General features: G+C 40.8%; 1 protein-coding gene across 1 annotated transcript in view; it reads left to right on the top strand.

Moving 5' to 3' along the window:
- Positions 1–15,496, top strand: part of KCNG2 (potassium voltage-gated channel modifier subfamily G member 2) — a 58,694-nt gene that overhangs the window by 22,146 nt on the left and 21,052 nt on the right. Inside the window, exon 2 of the mRNA XM_065669284.1 lies at positions 12,337–13,160. Coding sequence (XP_065525356.1) covers positions 12,417–13,160 — 744 coding nt within the window. The 5' untranslated portion in view covers positions 12,337–12,416. The remainder of the gene's footprint in view (positions 1–12,336; positions 13,161–15,496) is intronic.

Here is a 15,496-nt window from a genome sequence, read left to right as displayed (position 1 = left end):
TTTACTTGATTTAAAAGTCCTCCTCTTCATAGTGGACCCATTCATTCCCATTGCATTGTGTAGGTAAGTCCCTTGAAAGTACAAATTGATAGAGAACAAAGTCTAAAAAACGCTAACACCCTTGCTCTGTGAGCTCTGTGAAATGACCGAAATAATTGCATTAGAGCAAGTGCAAAGTTTTCTAATACTTTTGATTCATTATTAAACATTAAAATTGAATGCTGTAACATTATCAGATGATTCTTTAAATGAGCAAGTCTGTTTAGTGAATTTAAGCATTTCTCTACTGAATACAGCAATGGCAATTCAGTGTAGAGGGAAGTGGGTTGCTGGTGAGAGAAACTACAGAGATGTCTTAGACTATTTAAGGCCGTTTCCGTTATCTTCAATAGCTGGGCAGGAATAAGGAAATGCATCTATAACCCCAAAATGTGAAAGGCTTCTGCTATGGCCTGTTTGAGGGGAAAAAAATCCAATCTCATGCTTTTCCATGGGCCAAAAGCATCAATGCTCCTACCCATAAGCTCTGGCTTTGTCATTTTAGCTTTTATTGGGAAGGCTGATGCCACCACAGACATCTGTCTAGGAAGAAATCAGAACGGAAAATGTCATGAAACTGACATTTTGAAACAGAATTTTGTGTTAAACTTCACATAAACACAATGGGTGTTTTGTTAGTTATAGTATTAATTTTCATGTGTAATTCAGAAAAAAAAAATAAATTGGGTTTTAATGTACTTTAAGCTGCTGCAGTATTTCCCATTCACCACACTGGAAAACTGCAAAATGTAAGGTGTTTCTAGGTAGACTGTGTAGAATAGAAGTGAAGGGCTCTGGGAGCTTCCTGCTTCAGCAGGGAAGCTTGTTTGTTGTGGAAATACAGCTTGTGTACAGGGCAAGATCTGGAGCAACTCCTCATTTTAAAACATATCTGAAGGATGCTGCCCATAGAGGGTAGGACAGGCGATGCTCACTGCATCAAGCATCATTTATTAGCCATTTGTCCTTATTCCCAGTGCTCGGTGTGGGGTATCATGCCACAGAGTTAAGTACCCTCTCTGTTTAAAGGTAACCTCATCCAAGGGCTATGGAACTGTAGCCTTATTTATCTTATGCTAAAATATGTGTGTGTTCCTGTGAGTATGGGAAGGGTTATTGGGACAACAAGGCAGAACTGGCAACGAGTTCTGGAGACAGAGGAGTCTAATCCCAGATTTTTTTGATGTTGACAAGGTACAGACGTTGAGTGGTCGGATGGCATCTAACTCCAGTCTTCATTTATTGCTACTCTTTTGGGGGGGAGGGAGGAGGTATAATCTACGCACAGCAGAAAATATAGACAATACTCATATTCTCACAAATCCCTTGAGAATGATTGATGGGAAAGAAGTGAGAGAAGGAGGGAAAGGAGCAAGAGATCTACACAGTGTAGAGGATAAATAGAGATAGGATGAAGAGGAAGACAGTAGAAAACCCAGGAAATTTTCATTCTGATCAGGGACATAAGACAGGGTCAACACATTAGGGCAAGTGGCAGAACTCAGTTCTCAGCTCCAGCTTCTCCTTCTCCTTGTGGCCTGGTAACGGGCAGGAGCTGTCCACCCAAAGCTGTTTGAATTCTCTTCCAGCTCCCAAACAGCATAGGATTTCAAGCATACATACTTTCTGGAGAGTTTATCTGCTCCTTTCTCCTTTTTTCCCTTTTTAAAAAAATGTGTTCTAATGTTCCCTGCTCTTGCAGCCAGGATTTGCAGGAGGGAAGGGAATAGCAATTTCATAGCATTTCGTCCTTCTACCTAGAGCACATTTGGGTCTGGAAGATTTCTTCCAGTGCTGACTTGATCCCAGCCCTGATGTGAGTGGGCTGGATAGGGAACAGAAACACAGCATTTTGGAGGCACGCATCCAAACATGCAATGCAGAGACTGGAGCTAGTGCTGAGACCAAGCATGCATGATGTCTATATTGGAGGCACTGGAGTGCTGGCACAGAAGAGTGGATGAAGAGTCCCTGGGGTCTGTGCCTGTCAGGTAGATGTGATTGTTTCTGTAGTGAGTTGTCATTCAGCAAAAGTGAGCACTGAGGTGAATGGGCTGCTTCAGTATGACCCCAGTGGCAGATATGTAAAATATCAGGTGCCTTTCCCAAAGCTCCAGGTTATCTTTTTTTCTCCCCCGTTTCTGCTTTCTCTTCCCCTCTGACAGAGCCTATCTCTTCTCTTGAACCTGCCAGCTGTAGCTGGAAGAAAGGAAGCTATATTTGTGGTAGCTTTTGGTCCACATCCATTCCTAAAGTTGAATGATTTCTGCTACAGGACTAAATCTCTTGATTGTTGGAGCCAGGTGATCTTTAAAGGTCCTTTCCAATTCTGTGATTTACCACAGTCCTCTTTGTGATGTCCATAAGTTGTCTTTACTCGGGCTTGAATGAAAAGCTGAGGCTAATAGGACAATTTATCAGTGGGATTCTTATGTTGTGTAGCTGTAAGCATTCAATTTTGGAGTCAGAATTAAAAATGCAGGCCAAGCGATAGAGGCAGCGGCTGATCAGTGTCTTCCCCAAAATCAAGATTCTGAACATGTAAGCTGAGAGTCTGCTTTTCACAGACTACATACAAACTGATCACTCTAATACTGGGCTACTGAAATGACATGTCTGAAATCAGGTGGTTTATATACATCTGTGTGACAGTGGAAGCTGTTTGTATGTTGTAATGGTTTGCTGTCAGAATGAAGACTTATCATAGTCACCTTTGGTTTTGTTTTACTCTCTCTGTTTCTTTTCCATCTCACCTGTGCTGGAATCATACATGTTATTTCTCTTCCATCCCACTCTTTTCACTGTCCATTCTCTAACCTGTGCTCTGTTTTGTCTGTTCTCCTCTGCATTCATAGTGGTAAGAGAAACGGGAGCAGGAGGACTGCAGCCTCTTTGCTTCATGAATCTCCATTTCTCTTCCCTCTTCTCTGTGTTGGAGGGGTACTTGATAGAATAGAATAGAAACAGTAGACCCTGAGAGGATTTTCATGGGACGGGTTCAGTTTGAAAGCTGTGTGTCATTTCCATCTTGCCCATTTTTTGTCTGTGCTGCTTTGATACCCTGCTCAAATGGCTGAGTTTTAAGAGGTCACAACATCTTAAAATTTGGAGTGCTTTCACAGTGTATTTCAGTGTAGGGAACTGACTGTATTCTAAGCAATAATAAAACTAGCAGAGCTTCCAAAGATCAGGCAGCAAAGCTTTTCCCCACAGAATTATTATTACTTACAATAAAAACAGAGCATCACCTTCAAGCCATGTTTTGTTTAACTGTATTAACCCTCATATGTTTGTATAATGTGCTTTCATCCTCCATGCGTAGTCCCTGTCTATCTGAACAGAGACACCAGATGTGCACAAAGAGAGTGGTGGGCTGGAGTGAGCAGACTTTAGACCGGGAGCTACACTTTAACCAGAGTCTGAGGAAATTAGATTGCATGTGGAGATTTGTTTGATCCAGTTCCTGTTAACTGCAACCACGGATTAAGTATGCAGTCTTAAGAGTCTAAAATTAAAAGGTATTCTCTGCAGTGATGTTAATAATTAACTAAAATCATGTTGAATTCAGAGGCAGACTAGTGTTTAAACAGAGATGGGAATATTTTTGAGGTCAGTGCACAACTGACATATGAAACACACGATCAAGAACATCAGCTGAGAAAAAAAAAATGAAGGTGCATAAAATCCAGTGTTAACTAATTAAAGCTAACACAAAGAGCAGGATGCATCTGTCTACAGTTAATCTTCTCTGCAGATGATTTCATGTAGAACTTAAAAAGCCTAGATCTACATCTAAAACCAATGAGCACTTGATAAAAGCATTTATTCATAGAATCACAGAACCATAAAATCATTTAGGTTTGAAAAGACCTTTAAGATCATCAAGTCCAATGGTAAACCTCACACTGCCAAGTCTACCACTAAACCGTGTCCCTAAGTACCATGTCTACAAGCCTTCCAGAGATGGTGACTCAGCCACTCCCCAGAGCAGCCTGTTCAAATGCTTGACAACCCTTTCAGTGAAGAAACTTTTCCTAATACCCAGTCTAAGCCTGCTTTTTCACAACTTGAGGCTATTTCCTCTCATCCTGTCATACTTTTAAATGTTTATCTAACCAACATTCATGCAAACTTGTGAATGGCCCTGAAAGAGACCTCATGTATGGTAAGGATGGTACACCCATCCATTTTTTATTAGGAAAAGTGCCGCAGAAGGTCATCATGAACCTCTGAATATGAAACTGGGCCAGGAGTGGCATCACACAGTCAAACCTTCATATTTCCAGTCAGAAATCTAGTTGCTACGTTTGGTACTAAATTGGCATGTTAATCATCTGGGTGGGAAGCTGCTAAGTATAGAATTGCAAAAATCAGTAGGATAGATCAGAAATAAAAGATACTGGTATCAGCTTTAGAGAGCGAGCAAAGCTCATGCTAAAAACTGCCCTTTCCAGGGCAGATCTGGTCTGCAGATCCACTGGAACACCTGAATGATAATTCTGTGATCTGCAAATACACAGTAACTAGTTCGGCGTTTCACGCTTCCAGGATTTTGGCAACAAAAATGAGACAATCTGTTTAATTTCCTGGGTGAAAGGAATAAACAATGCTGTTATAACATACTACGCACTGTCTGACACACACACTGACAAAAGTCTGTCACTTTTGCATCTGACAGTGCCATTCACAGTGTACATTAGGCCAGCTGCAGGCACGAAGTCATGACTGGAGCATATATCTTTCAAAACTGGATTTTGATGACTGTTATTTTGAAATGCAGCAGTCTGACGGCAGGACAAGAAACAGATTGGCAATTAACACCATCGTAAGTTTGGTACCACATATGAGTCTCTTAGACTGGTTGATTAAATGGGATACTAAAATGATTAATCGTTAAGTCTCCTAAAATAAATTTGTGTATGATTCATTGAAGTATAGAAACTTCACCATCAAGTGGCTGCCAGTTGGGGTCAAAGGTGCCCTGTTAGCAGGGTTCAATTGCTGACCAAGCATGTGCAGGTAGAATACATTTTGGTTTTAGGCTTTTGAGACTATATACTTGATCCACAGTCGCAGTTAACAGGAACTGGATCAAACAAATCTCCGCATGGAATATCAACTCAGACTCTAGTTAAAGTATAGCTCCATGTCTGAACTTTAGCCTATCCCTCACTTTGTGCATATCTGGTGTTCAGATAGTCAGGAACTATGAACTGAGCATGAAAGAATATTTTAGAAACATGTGTTTTCTTGTAACCAAATGAGGGTTAATACACGTAAACAGTGCATGGTTTGAACACGATGCTCTGTCTTTATTGTAAGTAGTAATAATTCTGAAAAGCTTTTCTGCCTAATCCTTGTAGAATCTGCCTAAACTTTGCAGGCTCTGGTAGTTTTTTTATTGCTCAGGATACAGATAGTTCTCTTTAGTGAAATACACTATGAAAGCACTCTTTATTTTTGGACATTTGTGAAGCCTCGAAGCTTGCTAGCCTGAACAGAATTCCATAATTATGGGAAGAATGCAAAAGCAAGCAGTACTTCCTCTCCCTGTACTTTATCTAGCATGATTGCCTTTGCCTGCTGTGCAACTGAAGTCTGCAAGTAGCTTCATAGAAACAATAGTTCAGTTTAGAGTACCAAGATAAACAGGCACTGAAAACTTATGGAAGTGCAGAAAAAGGTTGGTTTGTTCTATGAAGATACAGGTAAGGATCCCATAGCTTCAGGTAGTTAGTTGGACCAAATCTCTTCTTTCTTAAAGATGTCTCAGAGTTAATGCTTTCACTATATAGCTCTGGCAAGTGCAGTAACACTAGATAACTCATAATCTGTCTAATGGAGACAAATAGCTATGGACACATGTCAGAATAATTAGTGTTGAGTAAAGTTAATTTGATTTGTTCATTTAACAAATTGAATCATTTCAGCTAACTACACAGCATGGCACAAATGTGATGAGGGATGTTCAGAGAAGAAAACTATTCCTTTTTTCCTTCGCTATATTAATTTAACTGTAAGAGAAAATGTACGCTTACAGTATGCAAACAATGTCCAGCTTTACATTCCAAATTTTGCAGCCTCTGTTATGGCATGACTCTTCCTGGGATTCTTGAACTGGTGCAGCGTCCTCCTTGTAGCTCCAAGCTACTCTCCAGGGAAGCATATCTTAACTATTCTGCTCCGCCAGTACATGAGAAGCCTGCCTTTCTCTGCTAGGTGGGAACATCTCAGCTAGGGGTGTAAGGTTACATCCCTGCCTCCTGGAGCTCTGATGAAGAAATGGACAAAATGAAGGATTACTGAAAATTCCAGTACCTTTTCAACTTCTTGGACTATTTTCTAAGCGGGAGTGATGGTGGCTTAAGAGGTTAGGGATATTAAATTTTACTGAGAACAAATACAGAAATACATAAAATTCAACTTTTGAGGGTTATATAAAAAAATACTCTGTGTGAAATCAGCATAACTCCCCTTTGTCCTTTGCAGTGTATCTTTTTATAGGTTATAGGAGTTTTACTCTGTTCTGATTTTCTTGGACATTTTGAGAGTGAAGCTGGCAACATATATAGCAAACAGGTTGTATGTACATGTAAATTGCTTTCAGCACTGACTAAGAAAGCTTGCAGAAGAATGGTTTGATGCTTCTAGTTTAACTAGTGTTGTGTTACATAATCTCACCTTCAAGCTGTTCTACTTGGACACGTGTTGAATAGTTCCCTTAGCAAGAGGTTGCCAAAGGAAGTGTAATGCAGCCTTTAAAGTTAGGAGTGCTTTGTCCACAATGAAAATCATCAAGCCATGCAAAGATACCTATGTTGGGTCTAAATGTGTTAACTTGAAGGCAAGAAGCAGTTGAGTTGGATACTGTTGTGCCCTAACTGGACTAGCACAGCCTGCACTGATGAGGCCGCACCTCGAATCCTGTGTTCAGTTTGGGCCCACTCACCTCAAGAGAAATACGGAGTTGCTGGAGCTTGTTGAAAGAAGGGCAATGAAGCTGGTGAAGGGTCTGGAGCACAGGTCTTGTGAGGAGCAGCTGAGGGAACTGGGGTTGTTTAGTCTGGAGAAGGCTCAGGGGACCTTACTGCTCTCTACAACTACCTGAAAGGAGGTTGTAGTGAGGCAGGAGTCAGTTTCTTTTCCCAAGGAACAACTGATATGATGAGAGAAACATTCTCAAGTTGCTTCAAGGATGTTTAGATTGGACATTAGGAAGCAAGCACTGAACAGGCTGCCCAGGGAAGTGTTTAGTTCACCATTCCTGGAAGTACTTAAAAGACATAAAGATGTGGCACTGAAGGACATGGTTTTGTGGTTGACTTGGCAGTGTTTGTGGTTGGACTCGATGTTCTTAAGGGTCTTTTCCAACCTAAATGATTCTATGATCATGAGTACGTAGGAAACCATATTCATGTTCAGTGTAGACAGTCTCAGAAGCTAATTCCCACAAATCAGGTGAAAAGATTTTTGTTTGTTTGTCTTTTTAATCTGTGTATTGGTTGCGCCCGATCTGAATCAGTTCTGTATTTTGTAAGTCTCGTGGGCAGGTGCTCTCCTCTCTTCATGTTTCCACAGTGCCTGGCAGGGACTCATAACTGGGAGTCCAGGTTCCATCAAAATGCAGTAAGTACAAGAATAACCTGGATCTCCTGTGAACTACTTTGTCCAAAGTGTTAGCTGTAATACCATCAAATGTATGGTCTATTACATGTGTAAACTTTACTATTAAAATAATTGTGTGTGTTGTGAATAATAAATCATGTTACAGTAAGAAGTTAGATTGCTTTGATCCTAGGTAACAATGTCGAGTTCCAGCATGTCTTTTGATTGGAAATGGCTGAGCACTGCAGAATGAATTCGGTGACTCAGCTCTCATTGGACTCGAGACAAAACATCTTGTGGTCACCCTAATCTATGTTTCATGTCTGTGGCTTTAAATTATGACACAATAACCTGTTCTCTGTCAAAGTCTGTTTAATTTCTCCAGGAAAATCTTAAAACATTAATTACTAAAAAGCCTCATGGCTTCCTCTTGCAACTGTAGTACAACCGTAAGCTGTCAGTACTTTGTAACTTGCAGCAGCAGTTTGAAAAGAAGCTGTACACAAAATCACAGAGTAGTTGAGGTAGGAAGGGACCTTCAGGGTTCATCTAGTTTAACCTCCTCTGCTCAAAGTGGCGTCAGCAGAGCAAGTTACTCAAGGCTGTGTCCATAGGGCTTTTGAATATCTCCAAATGTGGAGACTCCACAGCCTCTCTTGGCTTCCAGTTTTAGTGTTTGACCATCCTCATACCAGTTTCTTCAGTGCAGCTGCACCCAGATCTCTGAATTCTTCCTGTTTGCTCCCCTGGCTGCATGCATTAGCGTACTGGTACTTCAGAGGCACCTAATGACGATGATTTCCCAGAAAAGGTACAAGCACTCTGCCCATTTTAAAGCTCTCCCCAGTGGGTTGACCAGCCTCTTTTGCCCCATTTTTCTTTCTTATTCAAGCAACTTGAGACCAGTGGAGCCACATGCAAAACAATATGTGACTTAGGTACAACAATACTGATAAAAAAGGATGATGAAGAATATTTGTGTGAAGAACAGTGATGGGAGCAGGCAAGGTGAAAAGTCCGTAAATAGGGAAATAGCCCCCTCTCCACTGAGAAAATATTTCAACAAAAAAGGAGAATATGAAGAGATGCATGCTTCTGACATTTATCAAATCTTTGATAGAAATACCTGTAAAGCTCTCAGCTGTCAGCTATTGACAGAATTTGGCTGAACTTGTGTGCGTGTGTATACACACACATATGCATACATAGATGGCCAAAGAAAGTACTTATTAGTGAATAAAAATTATTTGACTCTACTTAAAAAAGAATCCACGAGATGCATGACTCACCCTGTGTGTGATTATCAAACTGAAACATTTATACAGCATTTCTCCCACAGCTTTTTAAAATTATGAACAACGAATATAGAGTTAAATTCTGTTCTGTATCAAGGGCAGCTTATTACAGACTGTGTTTTAATAGTTCTTCTTACACCCGTGTGTCAGATTAAATGGTAGAAATGCCAACTGGATGATAGCGTAGTATCATTTCTGGAAGTATTGGCTTTTAAAGTTAATCTTCAATGGGATGCTTTACTGTAGGCATGTGCATACATTAGATAACCTTGGCATGCAGAGAGTATTTTAAGACCCACATAATTTTGAAACACCCTTTAATATTCATTGAAGGTCATGATACATTCCATACACATAAGATCAGAAATCAGACCTTCCAGGCTTATTTTACTTCTTGGGATAGAGGCCAGATTGGGAGCCCACAGCAATGTATTCTGGTTTTCTATAGGGCAGTTAAAGTGACACAACAACCTTTTCTATGCTCCTCCACAGACATCTGAGCCCTGATCCAGGGCAACCGCCTCACTGTCTTCACATGCTTACTTTTAAGATGAGATTTCCAAAACAAGTGCTGCCAATTAATAATGTATACTATTATGGATTTGGGGATCTTGAAGTGTGAGGTTAGAAAATTCACTTTAGTAACTGAATTCCAGCATCTGGTGCTACCAGTACTGTCCAGAATCAACCTGTTAAACCACAGGCAATACTATCTATACCTACTTCTGTTATCAATTTCTATTTATCCACTGATGACACAAAAAAATTAATAGATGCTTCCTTAAGCTTTAAGTTTAATCAACATAAATTTTATATCCACAAAAGACTAATCATCTGTAATTCAGAGATTTTGTAATAACATGCTTACCTATTTTCACATTGAGTTAGCTGCTTCTTAGAAGAAGGAAGAAGTGCATGTAAGATTAGATTCAAAGTAGTTCCGTGAAATGTATCTGGCCCCTTTATACGACAGCCTGCTACACCGAGGAGAGGGAAAAAAAGCAAATCCAAGCCTTGATGTCAAAACAATGTAAACTGCTTCTTGTATGTTGACTTGTGTAACAAGTGAGGCGTGAAAACAAAGTACAGTGCCCTGAGTGGTGATGGTGAATATTTTATCTTACCAACAAAAAGCAACAAGAGACTGAATTCTTAAAGCATATGCCATGCTGACAATGCGCTCGCATTGTGACAGTAATGGTATTTGCAGTCCCAACTGCACTCAAGCCTGTGCTGTAAAACCACCTATTTCTCAGAATGCATGCTGCTGCCTTTTACCCTTTACTGGCCCTTAGCCAGATGAAGGAGCTGTTCTCTGTCGTTCATGTTGCCCTGTATAAGCAGATATTTAAACAATTTTTTTGCCCAAAGTGAAACTGGGGTGATTTTGGCATTGTTAGTTCTTCTGACATTTTCACAGTGCCAAGAAGCATCTTTAGGTGACTTTAGGCTTTTTGCGTGTAAGCCAGCCTTTCTCTGACTTTGTACGAATATCCAACTTAAATGCCTTTCTAAAATTCAGGGGCTGGATCATCACAGAAATGTTGAAGCAGAGTACCACTGCTGTTGCTGTGATTCAGTTGTTTGAGTGTGGTTGGTAAGAATATTTGAGGGCGACTTAGGTCTGGGAGTAGCAGGTACTTGCCACTTTCTGTTGGGGATTTTTTTTTACTAAGTCTAATGAGTTAAGAGTTAATGAGTTGATTAGGGACAAAGGAAGATGCTGCTCTGGGAGTGCATTTGAATGTGTACGCTCTCCGTTTTTTCCTACAACCTGCTTGTTCAGTGTTCTCCCCAGGCTGAGTCATGAGATTCAAAGGGAATTGGAGAATGTTGCTTATAAATTATGGAGTTACTGTCTTGTGGTTACCATCCTGTCATGAATAACATCAGACTACCCTTCACAACTCATCTTTTTCTCCTGACTTTTGTCAACTTGTAAGGTTTCTGTATCCCTGGCAGTGTTCAAGGCCGGGTTGGATGGAATCTTGGGTGACACGGTTTAGTGTGAGGTGTCCCTGCCCGTGGCAGGGGGTTTGGAACTAGATGATCTTAAGGTCCTTTCCAACCCTAACTATTCTGTGATTCTATATCCTCTGCATAAGATTGTTCCTCATCACTGCACTGCTTCTCAGTCCGGGTCTTTTGTGTGGAGTCCCAGCAGTCCTACACCAGTTTCTTGTTTCCTGCTTCATATTTGGGTAATTCCGGAAGTTTTGAGTGATTCACTAAAGCGGTAACATTGTAACATTTCAAGACATCCTGGTACTGCTTTGGAGACACAGCTTTGGAGAACCTGTGTGGAGAGCTCTAAAGAGTGAGGAAGCAACGTGGCAGGTGAAAAAATGTGTTCATGGTTTGTGGTGTGGTAAAGGGGGAGTAAGCAGAAGGCACAAACTAAATACTGAAATTATGCGTAATTTGTATAATTGCTGCTACATGTGACTGAGTTCTGCGTTAACCAGAAATAAGAGCAACAAGCAGGTCACTTCCAGCTCTGCTTTGTTCTTAGATTCAGTTTTCCATTTCAGAGCTACTGACAGGCTGCTGGGCACCCTGTTCACCTGCCATAGTCAAAACTGCAGCAGAGCCTCCAGCAGCTCCAGGGTTCCAGGCAAGCTCTGGCTCTCCGCTCAAACCCAAGATGCACATCTCCCTGCAGGAGATGTCATTAGCCTGAATGGCAGTCACCCCAGCAGGAGAACAAAAGCTTTTCTACCTTTTAGAAGTGGGGCTGCTCAGGTAGATATGCCCAATGTAATTTTAGTCCAATTAGTTGAGGTACCAGTGGCAAGTGAATCTTGATAGCACACACTTTATGCTCAGCACCCAAACCTGCTCAGGTGCTGGCTGCAGGCAGGATTCTTAGCTCCCACATATTCATTGCTATCAGTACTGATATCAGGCAGGATTTCTGACTGTACTGTAGGTATCCTTTTTACCCTCACACTGTAAGCAGTGTGATAGAAATACTACGTAGATTTAATAGCAACATTGCATAGATGGGTCAAAATAATAATTAAAAAAAATTGCAACTAAGTTTCTTTATTAACTTGCTAAAATGTAAATTACCATGTATCCAAAAGACGAATTTTCTCTTTCAGTATCCGCTCATGTCCTGGATATAGCTCTAGAAAAGAAATTTCTGAATATGGTTTTGTTTCCACTCATTCACTGGCCAAACCCTCTAGAATTACCAGTGTGGCTTCTGAACCAATTGCTTCTTGACCCGAAGTTTAAGTTCTTTTCCCAAGCAGCTACCAAGCAAAGATAGTCCTGAAATAATAGGGGGGGAAATAGTGCCATGGAGAAAAGTTTATTGGGGTTGAGAGGATGGGATAGTTTTTCATCTAGCGATGTCTTAAGCTTATTGTAGCTTTAAACTTCTGTGTTACAGATTGACTCTCCAGTCAAGCTCCACATGCGTTTCTTACAGTAGCCTCGATCACCCTATGAACTCAACAGAAGTGTCACGAAATGGCATTGCTTGCTAGGAATGCAGAGCCTGAGTTCAGCTCCTACTCCTTCAATAACTTGGAAAACCTGTGTGAAGTCCAAACCAAGAAAGGATTCTTCTACACAAAGGCCAAACTTCTGCACCCAGGGGAAGACCTGTGCTATTTAGCCCGCCTGGATGATCAGACCAGGTTTGTGATCATCAATGTAGGTGGTATTAAATACAAAGTTCCATGGACCACCTTGGAGAACTGCCCCTTGACCAGGCTTGGGAAGCTAAAATCTTGCAACAATTATGATGAGATCATGAACATCTGCGATGATTATGATGTTAGCTGCAATGAATTTTTTTTTGACCGTAATCCTAGTGCCTTCAGGACAATCATGACTTTCCTGACAGCTGGGAAGCTGAGGCTTCTCAGGGAGATGTGTGCTCTTTCTTTTCAGGAGGAGCTTGTGTACTGGGGGATAGAAGAGGACCACCTGGAGTGGTGCTGTAAAAAGCGATTGCGACAGAAAGAGGAGGAGGCAGCTGAGGCCAGGCTGTATGAAGGGGAGCTGGTGTTTAGTGAAACTACGCAATGTGCCTTCCAGGACAATAGTCGATTGAATTTGTGCATGCGAAAGCTCAGGGATATGGTGGAGAACCCCCACTCAGGGATCCCAGGAAAGATCTTTGCTTGTATTTCAATCTCTTTTGTTGCCATCACTGCAGTCAGCCTCTGCATCAGCACCATGCCAGATGTCAGAGAAGAAGAAGATCGGGTGAGTTCAGCTTTTCTCAGAGTAAAGTGTGTTTTGCATTATTATCTCCTCAGGGAAGGTGATGGGCACAGTCACTCCAGCGATCATGCAGGTATTGCATTCAGTATTTATGATGTGGAGGGCTGGCCAGGGTAGAGCACAGAAACCCTTCTGCCACTTAATATTGAGGGAAGATCGGGCCAAACTCCGCTTTGCCAACACAGCTTTGCCAATTCACAGCAGCAGACAGCTTTACTCAACAGATTTGTTTTCTGACATCTCATCAGATAACAAACTAGCTGTTGTGGATATAAAAATCAGCTTTGCTTGATGCTTTGTTAGGTTAAGAGCTAACAAATCAGTTTTCCTTAAAAGTTACTTGAACATACCTCTTTGAATGAACTCTCAGTACTCCATTGTAAAAAACACATCTAAAATATTTTGATGCTATAGGTGAGGTAAAGGGCAGGGAAGCTGAGGCAGCAATTTAACAGCAGAAACAAAGCAAATGTCCCAATTTCGGACGTGCTTAGTATTCTCGAGTGTAAGCTACGGATGTTTCATGCCCTTGAAAATAAAGTCTTATGGATATTTTGTTTATTCTTCAGTTCAACAAATTTCCTAAGGGTTTAGTCCCTTATTTGTGCAAGCGGTTCAGTTCCCTAGGATTAGCTGTATGTAGGCCAAAGAGAGCTCCTCTGGAGATAGATAGATGACATTCACATTCTCATTAAATATGTGCTGAAATGCAGTCTGAGGGGTTTGGAGGATGAGGACTTTTCAGAGTTTATAGCCTCTTTAGTTTCACTCAGCTCCAAGCTTGATACTTCATGTTTGGGTTTATTTCCCAGCCCCATGGTCATTAAATGTGGTTGTGAACTTCAGCTACTTCACCCCATCAAGTTCTGCCTCACAGCTGAAGGCTAAGCTCTCCTGGAAGCAGAACCCTCTTGTGTGCTGGCACCAGGTGCTGAATGGCTCGTCACTCACTGCCACTAGCAGAAAAGAGAATGACAGGAAGCATTTACTGTTTTGTAGCATTGAAAGTAAAAAACCTGCTGATGGAAAATTAGTCCAGCAGCTCCAGAGAGACCCCTGCGTTTGACTGAGTATCTCAGATGCAGTTAAACCCACCCTTTGCTTGCTATGTATACTTATGTTAGATGTCAACTGAGTTGGTTGATCTGGAGTAAGAGTCATACAGTAGCGGCCAGGAAAAAAAAAAGGCAAAACATTTGGTATGTTGTTTGATATTTGGTTTATTGTAAGATCTTTGTTTTAAAGGCTTTTATGATCTAAAATTTGAGGATAGTAGTGTTGGGTACTAGGTAAAACTATGTTGTCCTAATAATTTTTTTGTAAATATTTATTCCAAAACACACATCTTTTACTGCAATTAACCATCAGTGCTCCATTATTCTGGACTTTAAAGCACAAGGCATGTTTTGCTGTTCAAAACTGAGATGTATTTGGTGTTTACATGTTCCTGGGTTTAAATGAGAGCTGACCAACTGCTTTCAGAATTACCAGAGTTTAGGTACCTGACGTTTTTACTAATGATCTGAACATAAATAGGAAGTCATAATAGTAGGCTTATATTTGTTAGGTAGAGCAGGGTAATAATGAGGGTAAAGCAAGCGTATGAGAGAAGCCTAGATTTCTTGGTAACCTGAGGCCATTAAAAGAAGCATATTTTCATAGTCAAATGCAGAATTGTACGATAAAGGTGAATGCAGGCTTGTCCTTGCAAAAACAGAGCGTGTGATTCCCAAAACAGGACTCTAAATAGGATTTGGGGTACAAGCAACTGAATGTGAATTCCTATTGCAGCATAAAGTTAGAGGGGTTAATGTGATCCTTGAACATCTAAGCTGGGGAATAGTGATTAGAAGCTGGAAGATGATTTTGTGCCTGTATGCGGCATTGGTGAGACTGACACAAGAATACTGCAGTCAGTTCTCACACCGCTTTGAAAAACTGGAGTGGGTGAAAAAAACTATAAATTTAGAGACCTGGAGAAAGTGCCATGTAATAAGAAACTTGAGCATTTCAGTTTATTTAGATTGTTGAAAGGAAGGTGACTGGATTAAACAAATAAGTGTTCTTTATGGGAGGAGGAGAGCTGTATCATCTAAAAGACCTTTAAATTAATCAGGAAGAGGATGCACGGTTAAAGCTGAATCCTGATAAATTCTCATGGGAAACTATGTGCCAATATTTAATATCATGGTGATTAATTACTGGGGCAGACTAGGAAGAGAATTAGCAGATTTTGTATTTTTTGATATTTTCAGTTCAAGGCTCAGTGCCCTTCTGGAAGGTAGCATTCAGCTAAACACACTCTACTTCAATCAAAA

This window comes from Lathamus discolor, chromosome 2 (assembly GCF_037157495.1).
Source record: "Lathamus discolor isolate bLatDis1 chromosome 2, bLatDis1.hap1, whole genome shotgun sequence".
Taxonomy (NCBI): Eukaryota; Metazoa; Chordata; class Aves; order Psittaciformes; family Psittacidae; genus Lathamus; species Lathamus discolor.
Note: the sequence above shows the minus strand (reverse complement) of the source record. Positions and strands in the feature narration are given on the sequence as shown.